Genomic DNA, 27,542 nt, shown 5'->3' on the forward strand with positions numbered 1-27,542 from the left:
GAACTTACCGCTAGGCGCTACTTTGCTGTGTTTCTTACAGATGCGTAACGTATATGGTGCTGTCTAGAAGAGGTGAAATATATTGCGTCTCTGGAAAATGGCGACTGTGTTATTCAGCGGATGATCCACCAGGCGCACTGACAAATAGCTCATTTGACTGTATGAATAAATTATGAATATACTTTTAGCGCTTCATCCCTAAATAATCAGGAGTCGAATTAGACATTTTTTAGCAGACAATCCTTCTCTGCCAATGGCAAATGTGCGGATCCTGGAGCTCTGGTCTCTACCTAATCCGAAACTAAAAACTCTTCGCCCCTTATACTCGCAGCTTAGTTGCAAAGACACTTTTATTATGTCTGCACCTCTCATATCTTGGGAACGGGATTTAGGGTCTAAGTTCACGCCTATACAATGGCAATCAGCTTTCAAGTACGTTTCGAGCAATATTACCTGTGTGACCCAATATGAATCATTTGTAAAGACCTCCCTGAGATAGTACTTTACCCCTGAAAGGCTACACCTGATATATCCGTCTGTCTCTTCCCTGTGCTGGAGGAGCTGTGGTAGTAAGGGCACGTTATACCACATATTGTGGACCTGTCCGGTAATTCAGGCATTCTGGAAAGAGGTTTTCTCCCTGATTTCCCAAATCACTGACTCGAGGTATTCCCTGGATACCCCCTCCCCCTCCATAGCATTACTGCTGATCGGTATCACAGAGGTGCCCATTGCCTACAGAGGTTTAGTCTGTCACATCCTCCTTTCTGCCAAATTGGCTATCACCTCTAAATGGAAATCTGTACATTCCCCTAAGATACTTGATGTAATCCAAAGGGTTAACAAAACATGCCTCTATGAACAAATCATGGCCTCCGCAACCTTGAATGGCAATTGCAACACCGTGAAATATGAGAGGACTTGGCGGGTGTGGAAGGCATCAAGATATATGTCCCCCTCCTAACCCCAATACCTGACTGGACAGAAGCCTTTGCAATATGTTCCCTGTCCCCCCCCACTGGTACTTTCTGAGGAACTGTTGGTTATTCTGTAATACATATTCAATGGCTCTAATCATTTGTGATGCTCTATGTGTTACCTCCCTTGTCTGGGAGTCATGTTATACATTTATGCCTTCACGGAGTGCTGTCCGCATATTTGTGGCCCCATTGAAGTGAATGGGTCCGCATCCGAGCCGCACCAGAACTACGGCCGTGTGCATGAGGCCTAACTGGAAGATGTGCTCATCCTGTGTAAACGCTCATAAGCCAGCTCTCGTAAAGTCTTCAAAATGGTGCAGTTGCCCATGGCAATCAGTCAGGTCACTGCTTTCATTTTCGAAAGGGCTTCTAAAAAATGAGGTAGAATCTGATTGGTTGCCATGGGCAACCATTACACTTTTGCTTTTCACTAGAGATGAGCAAATTTCATATTTTGAAATTCGTTCACACTTTGTTGGTAAAAGGTCAATTGCGTTATGGATTCCGTTACCACGGACCATAACACAATTCTATGACGGGATGCCTTTAGAGGCATTCCGTTATTCATTTCATCATAATAGAAGTCTATGGGCTGCAAAACGGATCCGTCCCGTTTCCGTTATTCAGTAGAGGACTCCAGCATGACGGAAATGGGACAGATATGTTATGTAGGCCATAGACTTCTATTATAATGGAATGCCTCTAAAGGCATTCCGCCATAGAATTGCGTTATGGTCCGTGGTAACGGAATCCATAACGCAATTCTGCTTTTACCAACAAACTGAGTGTGAACGAATTTCAAAATATTAAATTTGCTCATCTCTAATTTTCACAAGTATTAATAAATCTCCCCACAGTGAAGTGGAGCCATATGTGCACCTAGGAAAGCAGCGCCTCATGCTCCAGGCGAGCACGGTAGCAGAGAGCGCTAATATGGCGCAGAGGTGACACCTCATGTACAGTCATCCTCCAGAAACAGCGAAGCATGCTCATGGCTCTTCCTGTGGCCCCCACGCAGCTCATGCAGTATTTACGGTTGCCACATTTCTCAAAAATACCGGCCTGGTTTACACAGGTGAAAAGAGATTGTGATTATGACATGGGGTGTTATTCGTACCGATGGTTTGATCATATATTGAGTTTTGCTACATTTTAAAAAAAAATAAAATGCATTTTTTTTTATCACTTTTTAATATAAAATGCATCAAGAAATGATGCAAAAGGCATGATGTGAATGAGCTCCTAGGCTATATGCACCTGGCAGTGTCGTTTAGGCTACATTCACACGACCGTATGTGTTTTGCGGTCCGCAAATTCCGGATCAGCAAAACACGGATACCGGCCATGTGAATGTAGCCGGCCCTATGATAGAAATGCCTATTCTTGTCCGCGATTACGGACAAGCTCTATCTTTTTTGCAGGGCCGTGGAACGGAACTACGGATGCAGACAGCACATTGTGTGCTGTCCGCATCGTTTGTGGCCCCATTGAAATGAATGGGTCCGCCCCCGTTAGGCAAAATTGCGGAACGGATGCGGAACCAAAAATACGGTCGTGTGAATGAACCCTTATGCCTATTTTCCACGCAGATATTCATGCGTTTTTGGTACATTTCCATACCAAAATCTGCATGTGTTACTTGTGTATCCTGTCAAGGATTTAGACGCGGATTTGTCCCGGATCCCACCGTTTGCATTGCGAAGGGTGAAATCTGCACAAACAACTGGCATGCTGCAGATTTCAAGATCCGCACTACAGGGCAATTTCCGTACCACGTACATGAGATTTTGGAAATCTCATCTACTTAGCTGGTGCTGTTTTAGGCCTCATGCACACGACCGTATTTTTTCACGGTCCGCAAAACGGGGTTCCGTTGTTCCATGATCCGTTTCCGTTTTTGTTTCTGTGTGTCTTCCTTGATTTTTGGAGGATCACCAGACATAAAAAGTGAAAAATAAATCTAAGTCAAGTTTGCCTTGCAAATGATAGGAAAAAAACGGACACGGATCACGGACGCGGATGACAATCTTGTGTGCCTCCGTGTTTTTTCACGGACCCATTAACTTGAATGGGTCCGCGAACCGTTGTCCATGAAAAAAATAGGAAAGGTCATATTTTTTTGACGGACTGGAAACACGGATCACGGACGACAAACGGTGCATTATCCGAGTTTTCAACGGACCCATTGAAAGTCAATGGGTCCGCAGAAAATCACGGGAAACGGAACAACGGAACACAACAACGGTCGTGTGCATGAGGCCTTACACTGCAGACTTTCCACACATAATACATACTCTTATGGAGAAGCACATAACCACAAAGCCAGGAAAAGTCCATCCCTGCATCTATTTCACTGCTGTCCCTGAAAGGTGCAGCCCTATGCAGAAGCCCAATTGGCCCTGGTTTGTCATACTGGTTTATTTTGTAGAGTTAATTGATAATGATTGTTTATGGCGACAGTCAATGAGAGAACATGTCTATTCTGACTGATAGAAACCTTCTTTATCTGTCACAAATATTAGATGTTCCTCTCATTATTACTCTGTGTGTCTCAGGCCTCATGCACACGACCGCTGTTTTGGTCCGCATCTGAGCCGCAGTTTTTGCGGCTTGGATGCGGACCCATTCACTTCAATGGGGCCGCAAAAGATGCGGACAGCACTCTGTGTGCTTTCCGCATCCATTGCTCCGTTCCCGTGGTCCGCAAAAAAAATATAACCTGTCCTATTCTTGTCCGTTTTGCGGACAAGAATAGGCAGTTATATTAATGGCTGTCCGCGCCGTTCCACAAATCACACAACGGTCATGTGCAAGAGGCCTTACATTGAAGATTGCTCAATTGGATTGGGGGCGCTGGGGTAGTACAGTTGTACATTTTTTTTCTAGCAGTGTGACATGTTTTTTCTTGCTGGAAGATCTTATCTGCCCCAGAGAAGACAATCAGCATGTATGGGTGTATATGATCTGCAAGGATGGATTCATACTCAAATCGGTTGAGAGTGCCTTCCACATGGATGAGTGGCTCAGAGAATGCCACGAAAACATTCCCCAGACCATAACACTGCCACCACCAGCTTGTGTTCTTCCAGCAATGGGTGCAGGGTGTTTGTTCTCTCATGTTTCTCACCTGACATGCCATCCATTCGATGAAGCAGAAAATGTGACTCATCGGAGAAGGAAACCATTTTCCAATCAGCAGAGGTCCAACTCTGATACTGCTATGAAGATTGAAGCCTTTTCTGCTGATGCAACTTCATTAGAAGAGGTGCAGTGACCTTCCTTCTGCTTCGGAGCCCCCTGCGCAGTAAGGTTCACTGCACTGTTTTAGACACACGTCTGGTAGCCCCTGGTTCATTTTGGTGGGGAGCTGCTCCACTGTAGGGTGTCAGCCCGCCACTACGCACTTTGGCGATGTTCCCCTTTCACATCAATGACACATGGTGCTCCAAAGTTTCCGTGTTGCTTTAGTCCGCTGGCCATACATTCCTACCAATGCAGCACGAGAACAGTTCACAAATTGCGCAGTTTCAGAAATACTGCCATCCTTGGCCAAAAAGCCAATATTCACCCCTTTTCTCCTCCCATTTACCCATGACAGCAACAAGGGATGTGTGCAGACAGCCTATCACACACCTTATATACCCACCAAGGCATTACCAATGCTGGCATGGTGTTAAGGCACAATGATGAACAAGTATGTCATTTGTGTTAGGCCTCATGCACACGACCGTTTTTTTTTTTGCGGTCCGCAAAAACGGGTTCCGTTTTTCCGTGACCTTTTTTTCGTCCGTGGGTCTTCCTTGATTTTTGGAGGATCCACGGACATGAAAAAAAAGTAGTTTTGGTGTCCGCCTGGCCGTGCGGAGCCAAACGGATCCGTCCTGACTTACAATGCAAGTCAATGTGGACGGATCCGTTTGACGTTGACACAATATGGTGTAATTGCAAACGGATCCGTCCCCCATTGACTTTCAATGTAAAGTCAGGAGTTAATATACCATAGGATCGGAGTTTTCTCCAATCCGATGGTATATTTTAACTTGAAGCGTCCCCATCACCATGGGAACGCCTCTATGTTAGAATATACCATCGAATTTGAGTTACATCGTGAAACTCAGATCCGACAGTATATTCTAACACAGAGGCGTTCCCATAGTGATGGGGACGCTTCTAGTTAGAATATACTACGAACTGTGTACATGACTGCCCCCTGCTGCCTGGCAGCCCCCGATCTTTTACAGGGGGCTGTGATCAGCACAATTAACCCTTCAGGTGCCGCACCTGAAGGGGTTAATTGTGCGTATCATAGCCCCCTGTAAGAGATCGGGGGCTGCCAGGCAGCAGACCCCCCTCCCTCCCCAGTTTGAATATCATTGGTGGCCAGTGTGCGGCCCCCCCTCCCTCCCTCTATTGTAATATCATTGGTGGCCAGTGTGCGGCCTCACCCGGCCCCCCCGCCCGATCATTGGTGGCAGCGGAGAGTTCCGATCGGAGTCCCAGTTTAATCGCTGGGGCTCCGATCGGTAACCATGGCAACCAGGACGCTACTGCAGGCCTGGTTGCCATGGGTTACTTAGCAATATTACAATATTAGAAGCATCATACTTACCTGCTGCGCTGTCTGTGACCGGCCGGGAGCTCCTCCTACTGGTAAGTGACAGGTCTGTGCGGCGCACCAATGATAATATCATAGAGGGAGGGGGGGGCCGCACACTGGCCACCAATGATATTACAATAGAGGGAGGGGGGGGGGGGCGCACGCTGGCCACCAATGATATTACAATAAAGGGAGGGGGGCCTACGGAGGCCGCACACTGGCCACCAATGATATTACAATAGAGGGGGGGGGGGGGGAGGCCGCACACTGGCCACCAATGATATTACAATAGAGGGAGGGAGGGGGAGGCCGCACACTGGCCACCAATGATATTCAAACTGGGGAGGGAGGGGGGTCTGCCCCCTGCTGCCTGGCAGCCCCTGATCTCTTATAGGGGGCTATGATATGCACAATTAACCCCTCAGGTGCAGCACCTAGGGGTTAATTGTACGGATCACAGCCCCCTGTAAGAGATCGGGTGCTGCCAGGCAGCAGGGGGCAGTCATGTACACAGTTCGTAGTATATTCTAACTAGAAGCGTCCCCATCACTATGGGAACGCCTCTGTGTTAGAATATACTGTCGGATATGAGATTTAACGAAGTGAAAACTCATCTCTGAAAAAGCTTTTATGCAGACGGATCTTCGGATCCGTCTGTATGAAAGTAACCTACGGATCACGGACGCCAATCTTGTGTGCATCCGTGTTCTTTCACGGACCCATTGACTTGAATGGGTCCGTGAACCGTTGTCCGTCAAAAAAATAGGACAGGTCGTATTTTTTTGACGGACAGGAAACACGGATGCGGCTGCAAAACGGTGCATTTTCCGATTTTTCCACTGACCCATTGAAAGTCAATGGGTCTGCGAAAAGAAAACGGCACAACGGCCACGGATGCACACAACGGTCGTGTGAATGAGGCCTTAGGGGTATGCATGCACACGATCTGCTCCATATGCAGAGAATGCCAGCTGCATAATACTAACCCACCCACATTGACTGATATCAGAGATGACGCTGATCCCAGTCATTTAACCTCTCAAATGCCACAGGCAATAGCAATTGTTGCATCTTAGCGGTTAGACAGAGGGAGGTGACTCTGTCCTCTGATCCGAGCATTCCCACACGCCAGTCTTGATCCCCTGTGCGCCTGAGTGAGATATGCCCAATTCATTAAGAGACATATATGCCTCTTAATAAATTAGGCTACTTTCACACTTGCGTTTTGGCTTTCCGTTTGAGATCGGTTCAGGGCTCTAACAAGCGGTCCAAAACGGATCAGTTTTGCCCTAATGCATTCTGAATGGAAAAGGATCGGCTCAGAATGCATCAGTTCAGTCTCCATTCTGTTCTGGAGGGCGGACACCAAAACGCTGCTTGCAGTGTTTAGGTGTCCATCTGATGAAACTGAGCGAAACGGATCCGTCCTGGCACACAATGTAAGTCAATAGGGACGGATCCGTTTTCACTGACACAATAGAAAACGGATCCGTCCCCCATAATACAAACAGATCCGTTCTGAACGGATGCGGACGGTTGTAGTATCTGAACGGATCCGTCTGTGCAGATCTAGGACTGATCCGCACCAAACGTGAGTGTGAAAGTAGCCTTAGGCGCATCTCTGCCACTCCATGCACTAAATACTAGGGGCTGGCGCAGACTTCAGCTATAACTTAAACTTTGTAAATTATAATAAATCTGGCGGGCCACGTCACCTCCCGTAAGTCTCACCCCTTTTCTCAGCAAAATGGCAAGAAGCTTTAAAAGTGGCGAATTATAGTGCACACATGACATGCTCCATCATTTGTGATAATATTGGCATTAAAAAAAACGCCAGAAAAACCACAAAAACATGTCTGGCAAAAAAAAAAAAAAAAAGCTTGAAATTATTCTGGAGATTCTTTTTAATGGTAAAGAATGCCAGAGCCAGATTTAGGTGTGTGGGGACCCTAATGGAACCGCTAGCATTGCGCATGGTATGTCATGAAGAATCCACACACCGTGAAGCTCGCGTCCAGCAGTTCTAGTGTTACTTCCAGAAGCAGGGGAGGATATGAGTTTTATGTGCTATAGTTACAATCAGCACAAATTAGTCTTACAATACGGCTACACTGACATTTTGGGTAGCTACTGATTGATTTTAGCTATCCAGTGACATCTGCCGTCCATATGGATGCGTACAACTCAATTGGCAGATCTACTAATAAAGATGTGTCAGAAACCTGGCGCCCATGCCTTGCACCACATTTCTTGGACACTTAACTCTTCAGTCGAAAAAGGGGAAGTGGCTTTGTGAGAAAGGGGACATGGATTACAATATGCCAATGTGTGGCAAAATTCTGGGCAAAGTAAGAGTACTTTCACACTACCGTTCTGTGAGTTCTGTCCTAGGGGCTCAATACCGGAAAATAACTGATCAGTTTTATCCTAATGCATTCTGAATGGAGAAATCCGTTCAGGATGTCTTCAGTTCAGTCACTGAACGGCATTTTGGACAAAAGAAATACCGCAGCATGCTGCGGTATTATCTCCGTCCAAAATTCCGGATCAGTTGCCGGCATTAATTTACATTAAAATGTATTAGTGCCGGATCCTGCATTAAAAATACCGGAATGTGCGCAGACCGGTAAAAATGTAAAAAAATAAATAAATAGAAAACGGATCCGCTTGTCCGTATGACAAACTGAGAGAGGGATCCGTTCTTGCAATGCATTTGTGAGACGAATCCGCATCCGTTTGCATGCAGATTGCCTGATCCGACAGGCAGTTGCGGCAACGGAACTGCTTGCCGGATCACTCTGCCGCAAGTGTGAAAGTAGCCTAAGCCATCTTCACATGTGGCAGATTTTCTTGCAGAAAATTTCTGCAACTGAAAATTAGTGCCATTTATCTGAATGGAGTTGTTTTGGCGACAAGGACATGGATTTCTGCAAGCCTCATTCGGTCACGGTAATTTACTGCAACAAAATCTGCTGGGTGTCAAGGCACCCTAAGCTAGACGGTCACAGCTGATTGTTCATCCCCTCCACTCTATGATCAGGGAATTATTGCGAGTGGACTGTGCATCAGCCCATGTAAAAGGGCCTTAGGCCTCTTTCACACGGGCGTTGCGGGAAAAGGTCCGGGTGCGTTGCGGGAACATGCACGATTTTTCTGCGCGAGTGCAAAACATTGTAATGCGTTTTGCACGCGTGTGAGAAAAATCGGCGTGTTTGGTACCCAAACCCGAACTTCTTCACAGAAGTTCGGGCTTGGGATCGGTGTTCTGTAGATTGTATTATTTTCCCTTATAACATGGTTATAAGGGAAAATAATAGCATTCTGAATACAGAATGCATAGTACAATAGTGCTGGAGGGGTTAAAAAATAATAATAATAAATTTAACTCACCTTAATCCACTTGATCGTGCAGCCCAGCTTCTCTTCTGTCTTGTTCTTTGCTGTGTGCAGGAAAAGGACCTGTGGTGACGTCACTCCGGTCATCACATGGTCCGTCACATGATCTTTTACCATGGTGATGGATCATGTGATGACCGGAGTGACGTCACCACAGGTCCTTTTCCTGCACACAGCTAAGATGAAGACAGAAGAGATGCCGGACTGCGCGATCAAGTGGATTAAGGTGAGTTAAATTATTATTATTATTTTTTTTAACCCCTCCAGCGCTGTTTTACTAAGCATTGTGTATTCAGAATGCTATTATTTTCCCTTATAACCATGTTATAAGGGAAAATAATAATGATCGGGTCCCCATCCCGATCGTCTCCTAGCAACCGTGCGTGAAAATCGCACCGCATCCGCACTTGCTTGAGGATGCTTGCGATTTTTACGCGGCCCCATTCACTTCTATGGGGCCTGCGTTGCGTGAAAAACGCACAAAATAGAGCTTGCTGCGATTTTCGTGCAACGCACAAGTGATGCGTGAAAATCACCGCTCATGTGAACAGCCCCATAGAAATGAATGGGTCCTGATTCGGTGCGGGTGCAATCCGTTGAACTCACGCATTGCACCGGCGCGGAAAACTCGCCCGTGTGAAAGGGGCCTTAGGGTGCTGTCAGCCTACAATTTTTCCAGCATTTTTTTTATGCCATGAAATTTATGTATTTTTTGTGGTGGCTTTTTTTATAGACCTTTTTTGTTATAAAGCAGGCATGCTCAACCTGCGGCCCTCCAGCTGTTGCAAAACTACAACTCCTAGCATGCCCGAAAACCCTACAGCTATCATCCTACAGCAGGGCATGGTGGGAGGTGTCGTTTTACAACAGCTGGAGGGCCGCAGGTTGAGCATGCCTGTTATAGGGAAATACCAAGGGAGCCAAATAAAAAACACAAGTAAACTGTCTTATTTGGTGGAGGTTTTGGGTGGATCCTGATGTTAACTGAAAGTTTAAACATTCCTATTCAAGTCTGTGGAGGAAGACAAGGACAGCACACAAATGGGCAACCTTACGTTGGCCAAAAAACATGAAGCATGGACCGTTTTTTTCACGTATGTAAAACATGTACAGTCGTGCGGATGACTGCCTCATTCTGTGAACGAGCTGTTTTTCTTCTCAGCTCCAGAACTTGAGTTGACTGGTTGTACAAGGCAGACTTTGCACAGAGCATTTTATGTTTGTCTACTGAGATAGCATTGCTGTGTACATTGCAACACAGTGCCCAGGTATGTTATGCGCTTTTGTGCTCGATTATGATCTTTCCTATTAAAAGGGAAATATGTCTATTCAAGATAGTTCAACATATTTAAAAAAATAAGGCTAGTTTCACACTAGCGGCACGGACCTCCGGCAGGCTGTTCCGTTGGGTGAACAGCCTGTCGGATCCGTCCTGCCGCTAGTTCACGTGTGCCCCCGGGACTGCCGCTTTGTCCCCATTGACTATAATGGGGGCGGAGGCATGACGAGAGGCTGCCGGAATAAAACTATGACATGTCCGACATTTATTCCGGCAGCCTCTCGCCGTGCGCTGCCGAAACTCCGCCCCGCCCCATTACAATTAATGGGGACGGAGCAGCAGTCCGCGGGCACACGTTTACTAGCAGCAGGACGGATCAGACAGGCTGTTCACCCGACGGAACAGCCTGCCGGAGGTCCGTGCCGCTAGTGTGAAAGTAGCCTTTATAAATAAATAAAAAAATGCATATATCTGACACTTAACATATGACAAGCTGCCCCCTCCTCCCCCAAACCTTGCCTAGCCTAGGAATGTTAGGGCTCATGCACACGACCGTATGCCCATATGAGTGCAGGACAATAGTCCCGCAGGCAGCCCGATGCACACAGTATCATAGTAACCTATGATGCAGTGTGCTCCAGTGCGCACGATGTATGCCGCTCCGGGACATATTGCCCCCTCCCGGACCGTATGTAGGGCATACGGTCGTGTGCATGAGCCCTTATGCTTTTCTCTGGCCGAAAGATAGCATTTATGTAGGAAACCAGCCGGATCACTGTCAGATCCCTTTATAGTGAATAAGAAAACGACAGTGACGGATAGGGTAACTCCTGTAGTCTGTTTCTCTGCCGGAACAGACTACTGGATTTAGAAAACATAGATGTGAACAAACCCTAATCCAGTAAGTTTTCAAAATGTCAGTGCCAGTGGCTCAGTGTTCAGTTTAGGGTTGTTTCGATACCAAAATTTTTATTTGGTTTCGATACCATAAAAAAGTATTGCGATACTCTATACCATTCGATACCACGCAAAAAAAAGCCGCGTGCATTCCGCATTTTATGGAACGTCCGGCCCATAATCGAACAGTCCTATCCTATTTTTGGGGGGGACAAGGTAACTAAAATAAATGTCGAATCGCGCGGTTTTTCTTTTACGGCGTTCACCGCATAGGAGATTTTTTAAATATTTTAATAGTTTGGACTTTTCGGACGTGGCAATATGTTTATTTATTTATTGTTTATATGTAAAATTGGGAAAGGGGGTGATTTATACTTAATATTTTGGTGTGGTTTTTTTTAAACTCTTTTTTATTTATTTTTTTACTGTTTATTATATAACTATTTTCCCCCTTAGCTGCCAGAACCTGGGATCTTTTAATCCCTTGTCCTATTCACCCTGATAGAGCTCTATTAGGGTGAATAGGACTTCACACTCTCCCTGCTGCCCTGTGCATATTGCACACAGCAGCAGGGAGCTGACTATGGTAGCCAGGTCTTCAGTGGGGGGGAAGGGAGGGCGCACTGCGCCACCAATGATAATTAACGTTTAATACAAATACAGCCGGTGGCAGAAACACATTGCCGTCACCCGACCTCTATGACAGGGAGCTGCGATCAGCGGCAGTTAACCCCTCAGGTGCGGCACCTGAGGGGTTAATTGCCGCGGACGCAGCGTCCTGTCAGAGGTCAGGTGCCGGCAATATGTTTCTGCCGCCGGCTGTATTTGTAATGTATTAAACGTTAGTTAAAATTGGTGGCACAATGCGCCCTCTTTGTTCCCATTGGTGGCAGCGGCACAGGGGGGAGGGAGAGACTGCTTCCTTCTCCCCTGTGCTGCTGAGGGAACATGGCCGCGCTGAGAGCAGCGCGATCCATGTTCTCTGATAATAGACTGTGCAGTAGCGAAGCCTAGTATCGATAAAAGGCAAATACGATACGATACCGGGACAAAAGTATCAATTGGGTATCGAAAATTCGATACCCGAAACAACCCTAGTTCAGTTGCCTCAGTCTTTTCACGTCTAGTGGCACTTTTGGATTGTCTGACCAAATTCCACAGATTTTATAACATTTTTGCGGCATCCCACTGTGTACAAAGATTACAAATATAGTCGGGCACAGGGGAGAAGATAAAGGTTCATAGGCCCTGGTGCAAAAGTTCAGCTTGGTCCCCCCTATCCCTTGTGGCAGGGGGCAGATGAGCACCTAGCCTTTCTACTACCTGAGGCAAAAATTAAAATGGTACCCCCCATACCAAATTCGCAACCTAACCCCTTCCCCTCCAGCCCTGCTGTTAAAGACATGCTTGGAATACATTACATACAACGCTACAAAACATACAGGGTAATACAGCGCCACATACCTCTTACAACCAGTGACACCTTTTTTGATGTAGACGTTTCTCTTTCCTCATCTTCTCTATTCAGACCAGACCGCCATGATGATTTCTTTCAGCCATTTCTCTTGTCTCTGCAGTTTGACAGACATCTTAGTTTCCTACTTTTCCATCACCCCCTCCCCCATCTTCTCAACACTTCATCCTGCCACCCCCAATACTGTGCTCCTCTATACTATACTGTAGAAACGGTCCCCCAGTACCACGCCGCTAGTGCCCCCTTCAATAATTATTGGCACACAGTGCCCTAAAAAATAACTGCGCCCAGCAAATAGTATCCCTGACAGAAATAGTGTAAACGTAATGTCCTTCAAAAATGATTGTGCTATGCGATTCTGTGCCTGGGTGCCCCCCTCAGTAATAGAGCTCCCCAAAGTCCCACCAATAGAAATACTTAAACAAAACAATGGCTGATCTTAGGGAGACCAGCTACAGAAAACACTGTGGAGCCTCATTTAAGAGTCTCAACACAGCAATCCAAAGTGCAAAGCTCCCTGGGAAACAGTAATATACAAAATAACCGTGGAGCCCCAGTTATGGGTCTTCTACACAGTAAAAGCCAGATATCCCTCAAAGGAAGGAAAACCGAGCAAAGGGGTGTCCCTAATAGAAATAATTATTTGCCAGAGTGAGCTTCAGTGCCCCAAATAGTAATAATGCCCCCATTGTGCCCATACTAGTAATCATGTTCCCCATAGTCCCCCAGAAGTAATAATTCTCCTTATGTGTGCCAGTACAAAAAATTCCCCCTCTTAATGCCCCCAGTAGAGCCATGTCCCCATAGCGCCCCCCATAATGTGTGCCAGTGCAAGAAAATTCCCCCTTATGTGTGCCATTGCAAAATGCACCTATTTAGTGCCTCCAGTAGATGCCCCCATAGTGCTCTCCCCACTCCTCATGGTGACTTAATAGCATGGTGCCAAATAAAAGTGGTGCAAGCCTCTTCCAGCCTGTTTCCAGAGCTGTGCGGCTGCCTGACTCAGGAAACCCGTATAGCTATGCCCCTGGTTGGGCACCATTAATTATTTGGTTCCAACAGACCGAGTACTATAAGCTTCATCCAGTGATTAGCTATAGAGTTTCCCAGAATGTGTCCTGCGGAGTTGTCTACCTGGAACATTATGGTTCTTCATGGGAGTGTCATTGTAATGCCAAGCGCTTCCCATAGGCTTGGATAAGCAGATCAGACATCATTATTTCTGTTTTTGAGGAATCCATGGTGGATATATTTAAGTTATAACACTTTTGTTTAGTTATCGAATAAGTTTGTAAACTAGGACTTCTTATAGGGGTTATGCCATGATTGATGTAAAAAATAAAAGTCAGACATCATGTAACAAAGCTAGGGCCAGCCCTGCACCTCACAGGGAACCAGAGATCTCCCCATTCATTGTTCCCAGTGCTCTGTGTGATTTATTTCAGGCTGTCAGGTAATGGAGGGATGGGGGGGGGGGGGGGCCTTTCTGCTGTATCTATTCCCCTGTAACAGCCACAGCTTCTAACAGAAGAGAAGGATGGTAGCAGTTGAAGATTTAAACTGAGCGCGTACGACCACCTCAGTGAGATGGACAAGAAATAAGGAAAAGAACAAACAGCAGGTGGAGCTATATAGATACATTATGTTGAATAGCGCAATTACAAAAGTACTCAGATCCTGGTGCTGGGTTGAAAAATGCTTAATATTTTTCGTGGCACAACCCCTTTAATATTCTATTGACACAATATTTACAATTTTAGGACACAGCAACTCAAACTCCTGAAGGAAGTTATAAGGTTGACTTTGAAGTCCATATTTACATGCTTTTGTTCAGGCTGTTGTGTCAATTCGGTTCTGCGGATCTTTCATTGTTCGGTACTTTGGCAGCTACTTAACAGCCTTAAGCCGTCCATCAGGGAGACATTTTCATTTTTGATCACCTCATAATACTAAGTGTAAATGCCTCCTACAATTCATAATCATTTCGACACAGAAACTTCATATTTCAATGCTTGTCATAAAAATTCATTTGTAAATTAGCCTGTTATGCATATTCATTTATTAATCATGCTAATGGGAGAAGCGGTCTCTGAAATGTGAATACTCCATTTCAAAAATATTATTATGCTTGGAAGGATAGTTATCGGTTTACAGTATTTTCAGGAGGGAAGGGGTATATTTCCCACTTATAAGAAAAAATTGATTTAAAAATGTGAATAAAAAGAAAACGTCAAATAGAAGTAATAAAACTATTCACACGATAACGATCATTGGCAGAATCTGTAACTGTATATGTAGCGACATTTATAATAGACATAGGCCCCATTCACACGACTGTAATTTTGCTTCGCATCAGCTCCACGAGAACCCATTCTTTTCAATGGGGACAGCACATGGTATGCGGTCTGCATCAGTATGTCTGTTACACAGCCTTCTAAAAAAAGATTGAGCGTGCGAGAATGGGACATGCTCTATGGGTCCTCAAAAAAATGGATGCAACATGGACATCAACTGTAAGTTTAGCAGATCGCAAAATACATGTGGTTGTGTGAATGCACCCTAATGCATTCCTCTTAAGACAGGCAACAATGCAACCCCCAGGAGCAATTGATTGTCCACATTGGAATGGCCTTCTGATCCTCGCTGCATGATTTTTTTTTTTTCGTTTGACGTGCTGGTAGCTGAGCCTTTAGAAGAGCTTCCTTCCACAGAGCATTGCCTAGATACATTTCTAATCAGTTTTCAGCCTCTATAAAAGGCCCCTATACATGGGCCTCTTTTGCAATCAATTATTCGGAACAAGCTGTTCTTTCCTGATAAATGCCTGCTAGTCGGAGGAGGTGAAAGCTGCATTTACAGGCAGAAATCATCTCCCCACACAGATTCATCGGTTTTGGGTAGCTATTCCCTGTTTACACAGAACAATCATTGGGTAATCTGCAGCACATTTATATTGAACAATTATCAGGAATGAGCGCACAAATGGCCAGTGTAAAGACTGAATAATCACACAGGTCCATTAAGTTCAACCTATTCTCCTACAGTGTTGATCCACAAGAAGGCAAGAGACACCTATGACACCAAGTGCACTATCCATAAAAAAAGGTCTCATGCCGTGTAAGTGTTATGGCGGCGGTCTTTGTCAGTCGCGGTAGGGAGGCAGTGTCCTCTGCAGGCTGTGGCCTCTAAGGTGCACACACGTTTGCTTTAGGCCACCTAAAGAGCCAACGACTACATCAAAATTCTTCCCTAGCCGGAATTCCCTAGGTATTTTAGTCACCCTCTCCAGTTGGAAGGTGCCTGAGCTTTTGGTTTCCTAATCTCTAGTAACCAGCAAAGGTGTTTTCCCAGTCTGGCTACCCATGCGCTAGACTACTGGACTCTGACTTCTAGCCACCTTAGCCTGTTTTGCTGATTACCCTACTGCAACCTGCCCGAGCCCGCATCGCAGCACCCGGCCTGACCTCCCATCCCTGCCGGGAGTCACATAGCATTATATTGATTTATGATGCTATGTAACCCTTACAGTTCTGGAATGTACTGGATAACACTGACAGCATTATGCCAGTGTTATCCAATACATTCCAGAACTGTAAGGGTTACATAGCATCATAAATCAATATAATGCTATGTGACTCCCGGCAGCGATGGGAGGTCAGGCCGGGTGCTGCGATGCGGACTCGCTGCGGGAGGAACGCTCGTCTACAAGGGGCCTTACAGATACGCTAGTACACTGCCTGTCCTGACTCTAGCCTGACTCCACACTATGCATATAGCCTTATCCTTCAGTGCTTCACACTGGTCACTCCAGGACTATTGCAGGAGGTAGCGGCCAGGTGGTTCCTCCTCAGCGAAGTCCATTTCCTGCATAGGGGTTAAAGGGTGAATACCGGAGGACTACCAGTAAAAAGCCCTTAGAATTAGCCAAAAGCCAAACCATTTAGTTGGAACAGAGGGTCCATATCCCCTGACTGTAACAGTATGCAAACAGTGGAATTTGAACACAAAGCATATTCATTACAGAATGTTTAATTTTACAGTGACTTAACTGTATTTGCATGAATCCAGAAAACTCCTTTAATAAAAAAATAAATAAATACAGCAGGCAGGATGAACCTGGCTGCATATAAAATCTTGCCATGGTTGTGCAACATGTAATTCAGGTTAAGTGGAAATATTTTCACTCAGAGGTGTCTAACATATTTTATTACCTGATCAGAACAAAAAAAAGAAGCATTGCTCACCTCCGCTGATCCCCTGTCACTGCTGTTCTGAATCTGCTCCAGTCTCCAATGCTGACCAGTGGATTTGAAATGTGCTGGTTTCACAACTGAAAATCATTATCAGAATGACTCCTTACATCCTACTGTATCAGTTATGGGGACCCTGTACAGTTTGAGATCATTGCTGTAAACCTAAATTTCATCGGTAGGTATAACCAGCTTTTATAAGCAGTAATAAGCAATGGGCAAGATTTACCAAAATGAAATTCTTAAGAGTAGCTACAAAATTGGTACAGACCTGTCATAGCATACTAAAAGAGGCTTTTCAGGACTCATCAACCCAACTTACTTAATCATAACTTGCCCCCAGAAGAAAGTTCCACTATACATTCCTTCCTGAAGTTGTGTGGATCGACCACTGGTCTCCCTGGCACATGTGCAATGAGGTGGATTCACTAGACAAATACTTCTAGTCCCATCCACATCACTTCACCTGTCCATCCATAGACCAGATCGGAAACAAGGTATTCTGACTGATGGACATGACATCGGCAAATGTCATGCAACTTTTAGACAGCGAGTATATTGGAAACTTCCTTCTGTAGGCAAGTTAGTATTAATTAAGGTGGGTTAAGCGTAACTAACCTTTCAGATAATGTTTCAGAATAAATTGTCATCTGTGTGTAAATGACTAACACTATATCTGACCATTATATCCCTTTTTGTAGGTTCCATCTCTGTGAGCTGTACCTGAGCGCAGCTCTGAAGCGGGTCAAGACTAACTGCTATGATGTCTCCATACACAGCACACAAAGGAGATCCTGCTCCTCTATCTCTCTGTAGCAACCATTACAGAAGCAGCAGCATGGAGGACCTTATACAGCACTACTGAGCACTGTTGTTGTGAATCCAGCAACTCTGTGTCTCTCTTGCAGCATTTTCTCCCTCCCTCCTTTTCCCCTCTCAGTGTATGGATTTTTATCAGTAACTTTAAATTTAGTGATCATTGGAGAAGTGAATGGGGAAGAATAGAGAAACCTGATAAGTAAGAGAAAGAAGCATTTTTCTGTAATCACATATATTACAAAGTTTCTTATCTTCGCTTGTGCTACTGATTCATGGAAAAAAGAAAGATTAGTTCCAACCCATTTCAGGCTTTGGCTTCAAAAGCACTACCACAAGAATCTATGCGTAACACCTTAGTCAGGGTGTGATGCCAGCATGTAAAGTTTACCAACAGTGGCAGGATCCATATCCTTCATGTAAGTGCACACAGAAATACAAGTGCCATAAAACAGATTTATTAACACAGCAACAGTAGGAACATCAGCAGTAAAGATGGAAAAAGTACCACAACAAAAACAAAAAAGAATGGAGGCATCGGAGCATGGGACACCTATACCAGATGACCACCTCTGCTCCCCTCGCCTCCTATAACAGAGGAATTACTGAGCAGTGGGGCACTGTAAGGGGCACACCGGCCGCCTACTCCCCATAAGATTAGGAACGTGAAGCGTCAAGGACGCTTCTGTCTTCACATCGTGTATACTGTATATAGTTCTATATATGAATTAACACTATGGGTGTGGTTCTTGAAGGATACTGCATGTGTAGTTGCATATAAATATAAATATGAATTTATGGTATTAAAAGCCTTAAGAATAAAACATTTCATATTAATACTAGTTCTGGTAATCTCTCCCCCACAGCCTGGCAGATTGTGTGTATGTTTAGTGTATCAGCAGTGCTCTGTATGTGTCATGGCTTCAGTTTGTGTATCCCTTTCTTACAGGTATGCGGACCGGATGTATCAATACTTGCATGGTGTGTCCATCAGACGGCTTGTAACGATGGCCGATTATGTCAGTGATAAATATAATCAATCTAGCTATACCTGTAAGCAATAGACTCTTACACAAAGAAAATGTAAATGGTAAAAAGTGGTTGCTGGCAGCATTTATATGGTTGTATGAAAAGGGGGCGACATTGTAAAATGTGTTAATAAAATGAAATATACTTGCCTTTAAATACGCTTATTACAATGTCTATACTAAGTCCATTGTTTGAGGCATGCAAATGTATATGAGAACCCACTTGTGAGTGTAGTAATGTCTGCTTAGGTATCTGCCTGACTGTGCAGGAAGGAGTGGTATAACACTGGACGTTCAAGCTTCTTAAACGGAGCCTTCTGGGGTATCCCAGCTATTGCACAGACTGTCGGGAAAAAGTAGAGGAGGACTATGCCTTTCAGTTTTGTTCCAGTAAGCGTAGTGTCTGTGCCAGTCCCTGGACTGTGCCAAATGCCAGGTACTGACAGCACAACCAGTCCTCCAGAGTCACTCCACCCTCTTTCTCCAAAGCTCGCTCTGCTAGTCTTATTAGTAGCAATGTCCTCTTCACCTCCAACCAGCTATGTAGAGATCCTGATCCTTGCAGAACTTCTTCACGAGGGCCCCATATTAAGCAGCGTAGAGCAGCTTTGGCTTGTCCCACCTGAAGCCTATCTGAAGGGCTATGCTGCAAGAGAAGCCCTGCCAGACGCCCCAAGCCTCGTGAATATGGAGAGCGTCGTGGCACAGCTGGTAAGTCACAGGGCCCATATTCTCTTTCTTTTAAACCCCCATCAAGGAAAGGGTTGGGTAAGTGCAACATTTCATAGATGAGGATTCCAGTCTGAAACTCATCACTCCGTCGGTACTGTGCTGCTCCCACCATCTCAGGAGCCATACGTGAAGGATCGCCAAGGCCCTGTGGACGCCAAACTCTTTGGCTCTTCAGTTTAGCTTGGCTAAAGTTGGTGAGAAGCAATCGGCCAGCACAGGTTGGGAATGCTCTCTGCTCAGAAGGACCAATTTCCTTGGCATGCTCTTTTGGCTCCTCTGTGCCAGACCTATGACAACAACTACATCCTGACTCACCAGGACGGCAGCTGGCAAGCAAAAGGTTGTCTAGACGAAGATCACAGTGAGTAATACCTTGCGCCTTCAAATGCTCCAGAGCGCCACAGAGCTGAAGCAGTAACAGACACACGTGGCGTTCATACAGCTCTGGCTCTCTACGATGTTGCATTTCACCCTCCCGTACAAAATCTGCAAGTGTCTGTCTGGGGGGTTCTCGGGTAATGACTACCACTCTACTCCTCCGTTTGCCCAATGAACCTTGATTATTAGGAGAGCTTTGATTTTGATCTTTGTTTGGGGGCTCTTTCCGTTTTTGGGCCATATCTATATTCTCTTTTTGCTCTTCTTCTGCCTCCTCCTCCTCTTCAGATACATTGGGATCTTCCCACGGTAGTAAACGTGCAGGTACCTCAGCCAGAAACTGCCCACAATCCTGCTGGATATTGAAATGTTCAGTGAGGCCCTGTCGTACAGTCAGGCAGTGGTAGTATTCCTGCTGGGCTTGCTTAGATTTGCTGCGGCAAATCTGGAAATAAAGAAAAGGCAATGTTCAACAAAAATAAAAGGTGACCGAACACCATGAATAGCTGTTGGCCAAATACTCGTTTCACCAATAGCTATTCCAACCGACTCCCCCACAGGCATACATACTCCGTTCAGCCAAGCATGCATGTATTTCCAATGGCAAAAGAAGGTAACACCACACTTCTGATGACAGCTTATCCCCTGCCAGAATAAAAGGATCGGGCACTGGAATTCAACTTGTGCATTCCTTCTTTCCCCCAACATCATCCACTGGGGGAGAGATGGGAGGCCCCCGATGCAAGTTAGATAGCTGCCTAGCCACACTGGAATTGGTGGGTTCAGTTAACCATAATCTAATGTCTATGGAGGTCTTAAAGAGAAGTTCTTGACGAAAGATTCCTACTGAAGATTGGAATTTGTTACAGTAAATAATTAAGTTAGAGATTGTCTGAGCCTGAAAATCTCTGTACAGCTCTGTGGAATATGTTGGTGCTACATAGAACTTAAGGCCCTATTACAACTGAAGATATTCATGAAGATCATCGCTAATAAGCATTCATATGAACACTCGTTAGCGATGATCCGGCAGTGTAATACTCCCGCCGATTACCTAATGAATGAGCAAACGCTCGTTCATCAGGTAATTGAAATCTTTTAGCAGTTTTAAAAATCCTCCTTTGTTGGCGGCAGATTGTGTTGTGTGATCACGCTCTGCCGCCAGCAAACAATGATTCAGTATGGGGACGAGCGATGGCATTAGCGATCGCTCGTCCCCATACTGAGTAGAAGATCGCTGCATGCAATAGCAGAGGTATCCTCTGCTAGAGAGCAGGTGATTGCCGGGAAGGAACGCTTACTTCCCGACAATCGCTTGATTCATCTGCAGGTGTAACAGGACCCTAAGCAACTAAATGTGCGGCATTAAGCCACAGTGATCAAAGAATCGCAAGAGAGTAACAGAACAATCGACAGAGCAAAATTATAGTATACAGTAAGTATACTCCATGGGGGAGATTGATTTAAGCTGGTATAAAGATTCCATCTTTCATTTTCCAAAGGAGCTCTGAAAAATAAAAGGTGGAATCTGATTGGCTGGTATGGTCAACTATGGGAGACTTATCAAAACTGGTGAAAAGGAAAGTGGCTTAGTTGCCTATCAGATTCTACCTTTAATTTTACAGAGCTCCTTTGGAAAATGAAAGGCTCAATCTGATTGGTTGCTGTGGGCAACTAAGCCAGTTTTCCTTTTAATCAGTTTTCATAAATCTCACCCAAAGTGTGAAAAGTAAAAAGGAAAAAAAATGTAGATTACCTTCACAGCATAGAGATTTCCAGGGTCGCGTGCGTATGATGCTCGGTAATATACTGAATCTCCAGCTCGGGAGCATGGCGTGGGGCTCGTTAGCCTGAAGTCTGGCCAACTTTCTAGTCCAAAGCTAATTGGCTCTCTTTGTCCTGCCATGAAGATGTCCTCACAGCGAGCATAGAAGCGGCGCAGGGCTTCTACCTGTAATTCAGCAATCTTCCCTCCACTAGCTTTGGGTCGCTCCATGGAGTCTCCCGACTCATTGACCCCAGTCTCCCAGCTGCGGTCTGTATCATATGTGGGGTTACCCAGGCTTAGCGATGTCCCGTGTGATTTCTCTGGGGTGGACTGTCGAGGTGTCAGATTCTTCTTTGGAAGAGGAGGAGGGGTTGGATGGGGCTCTGGTTCATTAGGCGGACTTCCGCCATGGGTCTGGCGAGGCTGTTTATATGGGATCATATTTGCTCGAGACTGACCTGTGGATACAGTTATCAGAGTTAGATTTTTTTAATCTAAACCAGTATTTGTGGGATCTTTGCTATACTATCTCAAAAAGGCCTGGATATTTACAGTGATGATACAATTCTATAAACTAATTTTCTTCCATTCGAAGTTTCTCTGGCTTTTCACTGTATGTAGATATACAGTTGTCATCCAACATGGAGGATGTGAAGGAGATCCTAATACATAGTATTATGCAATATTATATCATATTTTACTTATTAGTACATTATTACATAGTATTATGCCATATTATTATATTATACATATAAGGCTACTTTCACGCTAGCATTTTTACTGGATCCGGCAGGGTTCAGCAAAAACGCTTCCATTAGGGCACTTTCACACTTGAGGCAGAGGATTCCGGCAGGTAGTTCTGTCAAACGGATGGCATTTGTCAGACGGATCCGGGTGAATGCATTAAAATGGATCCGTCTCTCTAGTATTTATTTTTTTCACAGATTTAAAGGTCTGCCCATCCGCGGACCAGAAGAACAGATCCGTCAATGCGGCAATTTTAATGCCTAATACATTTTAATGGAAATTAATGCCGGATCCGGCATTCCGGCAAGTGTTCAGGATTTCTGGTCGGAGAGAAAAATGCAGCGTGCTGCTGTATTTTCTATGGCCAAAAAACGTAAGAGGGACTGAACTGATGCATCCTGAACAGATTGCTCTCCATTCAGAATGCATTAGGATAGAACTGATCAGTTTTTTCCGGTATTGAGCCCCTGTGACCGAACTCAATACCGGAAAAGAAAAACGCTAGTGTGAAAGTACCCTTACTGATAATACAACCATCTGCATCCGTTATGAACTGATCCAGTTGTCTTATCATCATCAAGACTGATCCATCATGAACTCCATTGATATTATATTGTACATATTAGTACATTACATATTATTATGCTATTTTATAGTATATGGTACATATTAGTACATTATTACATATTATGCTATATTATCTTGTTCATATTAGTACATTATTACATATGTACATCCCTTTTGTAAAAGAATTGAATAATGCCAAAAAGCCACAACTGGGGTCTGAATGGCTGTTTGTAAAAGATACATATGTAGGTTAATTGGCTTTCTATTGGAATTTTCTCTAGTGTGAATGTGTTTTAGATAGGGAAACGCATACAATCTGATACACATCCGAGTATATTAAAGGTCAGGTAAATCAATAGAGTAAGGCCTCATGCGCACGACCGTATGTATTTTGCGGTCCTCAAAACATACGGATGCTGTCCATGTGCATTTTGCGGAACGGAACAGCTGGCCCCTAATAGAACAGTACTATCCTTGTCCGTAATGTGGACAATAATAGGACATGTTCTATTTTTTTGCAGAACGGAAATACGGACATACAAAAACGGAACGCACACGGAGTAACTTCCCTTTTTTTTGCGGTCCACAAAAAAAAAATGGGATGGACACAGAGAGAAAATAAGTTTGTATGCATGAGCCCTAAGAGTGTAAAATTGTCTATACATATTTCAGGTAAATAGCTTAGAAATTATTTCTAGTATCTGGACATTTTTCAAAACCTGCTGGAACCTGTAAAAATTACTAAATTAAAGGGAGCCTGTGCCCTATTCTGAGCCTTTTAGACCGCTCAGATCAGGTTATAGACTCCTGTGTCCTCATTACACTGGTACCTTTATTTATTCTGTCCCTCGCAGAGATCTTCAAAAAAAGACTTTAACTTATGCTAATGAGGTTCGGCAAGTGCCCAAGGACGGCGTTACTGCAGCGTGATGTGCCCAGAAAACAACACCTCTTTCACCCCTCTGGCCCGCCCTTGTTTCCTACTATTACCTCCTCCTCTCCCTCCTAGATTGCGCGCCGCTCCACACTTGTCCTACACTTGTCCTGCACCTGCGCACTGCTGTGCCTATTATGGAGAGAGGAACAGGTACCGTAGTTGGACTTCGCATGTGCCACCCCTGGGCACTTGCCGAACCTCATTCGTATAAGTTTAAGTCTTTTTTTTTTAAGATCTCTGTGAGGGACAGAACAAATAAAGGTACCATTGTAATGAGGGCACAGGAGTGCTCAGCCTCTTCTAAATGATGGGCAATCCTCAGGTCAGGCCATTAGTAGCTCATTGGTGGTTGACCAACACCCCACACCCCTGCTGTTCGGGTGTAGCTCCATTGTCGGGAGTCCACGCAGGAACTATAAAGCACCGTCAAACCTGTAGTGGAAAGGGCTAGTCACTGCAGTGCTGCTCCCGGTCACTTTAATGGGAGCAGCAGTGCAGTGACGTGCGATGTCCACTAAAAAAGCGAGGTGTTGGACATCCACCGATGAGCTAGTGATAGCCGTATAGAAGGTTGGAAACCCCCTTTAGACTCAACATAGTATAAAAAATTAACATTACTGTATATATCACAAAACATGTAAAATTCTCTCATATGTTTAAAAAGCCAAGGTAAAACTTCACCCATTGATATCGACATGTAATGTTCCCTGAACCCATAACACAGGCACCAAATAGTTTTGCCTATATAAAATGTACCCATACGAGCAAAAGATGACGTAGATTGCATGTTGTGTATCATAACACAAGTGCCTTATACAGTATCTCACAAAAGTGAGTGCACCCCTCACATTTTTGTAAATATTTTATTATATCTTTTCATGGGACAACACTGAAGATCTGACACTTTGATACAATGTAAAGTAGTCTGTGTACGGCTTATATAACAGTGTAAATTTGGTGTGCCCTGAAAATAACTCAACACACAGCCATTAATGTCTAAACCGCTGGCAACAAAAGTGAGTACACCCCTAAGTAAAAATGGCCAAATTGTGCCCAATTAGCCATTTTCCCTCCCCGGTGTCATGTGACTCGTTAGTGTTACAAGGTCTCAGGTGTGTGAAATTTGGCGTTATCGCTCTCACACTCTCATACTGGAATAAAGGGGTGGGGGGTCAGCCTGTCAGTTCTCAGACTATACACTGCATCAAATTGGTCTGCATGGCTTTCGTCCCAGAAGGAAGCCTCTTCTAAAGATGATGCACAAGAAAGCCTGCAAACAGTTTGCTGAAGACAAGCAGACTAAGGACATGGATTACTGGAACCATGTCCTGTGGTCTGATGAGACCAAGATAAACCTATTTGGTTCAGATGGTGTCAAGCATGTGTGGTGGCAACCAGGTGAGGAGTACAAAGACAAGTGTGTCTTGCCTACAGTCAAGCATGGTGGTGGGAGTGTTATGGTTTGGGGCTGCATGGGTGCTGCCGGTTGTGGGGAGCTACGGTTCATTGAGGGAATGCAAACATGTACTATGACATACTGAAGCAGAACATGATCCCCTCCCTTCGGAAACTGGGCCGCAGGGCATTATTCCAACATGATAATGACCTCAAAAAAACACCTCCAAGACGACCACTGCCTTGCTAAAGAAACTGAGGATAAAGGTGCTGGACTGACCAAGCCTGTCTCCAGATCTAAAGCCTATTGAGCATCTGTGGGGCATACTGAAACGGAAGGTGAAAGAGCACAAGGTCTCTAACGTCCACCAGCTCCATGCGTGATGTCATCATGAAAGGGGTTTGGAACAGCGCCACTGTTCCCGCTTACCGCTGCGGTCCCGGGCACCGGGTTCTGCTGCCAGTGCTTCCCTATTCACCGCTGCAGTCCTAGGCTCTGTCCTTGTAGGTACTGTTTGTTCTGGGATCCGCTCCAATTTCCTTTCAGCGCTGGCCACAGCATGCTTGCTGCTTGTTCCCTGCAGCACTTCTTTAAGGGCCGGCGAGCGTCGCTTCCTGTGCTTTATGGGGTAGATCATGTGACCTCGCTGATCAATCCTAGCCCTCCTGCACGTATATAAGTGGCTCAGCCCCCTTCCCAGATGCCTGAGCATCAAGGTCCTAGTGTCTTGTAAAGGTTACTAATATCTCTGCTTGTGTTCCTGTGTATCTGACCCATGTTTGTGTTCCTGGACTCTGCTACCTTCTTGATCCCTGCCTGCTTCCCTTCAATCTCCTGTTGCCGACTCGGATTGCCTGACCTGTACCTGTGCCGCCTGCCCTGATCTATTGCTTATTTGACTTCGCCTCTGCCTCATCCTTTGGTCCTGCACTATTGCTCCTGGTTACGACTCAGCCGGCTGACTAAGACTATACCTCTGATACATCCTGGCCCGCCTGGACCAGCTGCCTTGTGTGCCAATCTTCCTTAAGAGGTAGCGATCTGGTGTTCCCCTCAGGAAAGTCTATCCCCACCATCAGGGCTAGTGTGAAGAACGAGGGGTTCACTTAGACAACGCGCTTAGAGGAGATAGGACATGAGGATTCCAGTGTCAACCTGTGAAGCTTTAGTGAACTCCATGCCCAAGAGAGTTAAGGCAGTGCTGGAAAATAATGGTGGCCACACAAAATATTGACACTTTGGGTACAATTTGGCCATTTTCACTCAGGGGTACTCACTTTTGTTGCCAGCTGTTTAGACATTAATGGCTGTACACAGACTACTTTACCTTGTATCAAAGTGTCACATCTTCAGTGTTGTCCCATGAAAAGATATGATAAAATATTTACAAAAATGTGAGGAGTGCACTCACTTTTGTGAAATACTGTACATCTGAACTTCATAAGTGAATTTTTCTGAACCCTGCTGTCGGTGCCCTGCCTTTCAGTGTGTCAACTGGACCACAATGACAGAATTTCCATAGTGATGAAGCATAACCATCTTTAACGTTTGCATGCAACATTATGTAACTATGAATGCAATGTTACTGCTGTCTATAGCAACAGGACGGTATGGACATATTACTTATAGTAGTATAGATCCAAAGTCTCTGCTTGTATTATTTTTTTTATAGGTTTGATGAAAAACTTGTAAAGATCCAGGGCAACTTCTTTAGGCCTCATGCACACGACCGTTGTTTTATTCCGTGTCAGTTGTTCCGTTTTTCGTGATTTTCTGCGGACCCATTGATTTTCAATGGGTCAGTTGAAAACTCGGCTAATGCACAGTTTGTCATCCACGTCCGTGATCCGTGGTTCCAGTCCGTCAAAAAAATATAACCTGTCCTATTTTTTTCGCTGAAAACGGTTCACGGACCCATTTAAGTCAATGGGACCGCTAAAAAACACGGAGGCACACAAGATTGTCATCCGCGTCCGTTTTTTTCTTATCATTAGCATGCTAAACCTGTCTTAGATTTTTTTTTACTTTCCTTCATGTCTGGTGATCCTCCAAAAATAAAGGAAGACACACGGAAACAAAAACGGAAACGGATCACGGAACAACGGAACCCCATTTTGCGGAACGGAACACAACAACGGTCGTGTGCATGAGGCCTTAAGGAGCAACACTGGTTGAAGGAGGCGATTTAGCAAACTGGTGTAAAGGAGACCTGGTCTAGTTGCCCATAGCACTCAATCACATTCCACCTTTCATTTTTGACAGCTCCTTTGGAAAATTAAAGGTGGAATCTGATTGGTTGT

The 27,542-nt window shown here is 44.9% G+C and overlaps 1 protein-coding gene and 1 long non-coding RNA gene across 5 annotated transcripts in view; one reads left to right on the forward strand and one right to left on the reverse strand.

Moving 5' to 3' along the window:
• LOC120985655 overlaps nucleotides 1–17,805 on the forward strand; it is a 29,900-nt gene extending 12,095 nt beyond the window's left edge. Inside the window, exon 3 of the long non-coding RNA XR_005775565.1 lies at nucleotides 17,575–17,805. This is a non-coding gene — a long non-coding RNA (uncharacterized LOC120985655). The remainder of the gene's footprint in view (nucleotides 1–17,574) is intronic.
• Nucleotides 17,806–18,131: 326 nt separating this feature from the next.
• The window catches only part of PEAK1 (pseudopodium enriched atypical kinase 1), a 65,622-nt gene continuing 56,211 nt past the window's right edge, over nucleotides 18,132–27,542 (reverse strand). For all 4 annotated transcript variants that reach the window (XM_040413711.1, XM_040413712.1, XM_040413713.1 and 1 more), the window contains 2 exons: nucleotides 21,584–22,053; nucleotides 18,132–20,272 (listed from right to left, as the gene is read on the reverse strand). In XM_040413711.1, coding sequence (XP_040269645.1) covers nucleotides 19,094–20,272; nucleotides 21,584–22,053 — 1,649 coding nt within the window. In that variant the 3' untranslated portion in view covers nucleotides 18,132–19,093. The remainder of the gene's footprint in view (nucleotides 20,273–21,583; nucleotides 22,054–27,542) is intronic.

Source organism: Bufo bufo, chromosome 1, assembly GCF_905171765.1.
Source record: "Bufo bufo chromosome 1, aBufBuf1.1, whole genome shotgun sequence".
In the NCBI taxonomy this organism is placed as follows: Eukaryota; Metazoa; Chordata; class Amphibia; order Anura; family Bufonidae; genus Bufo; species Bufo bufo.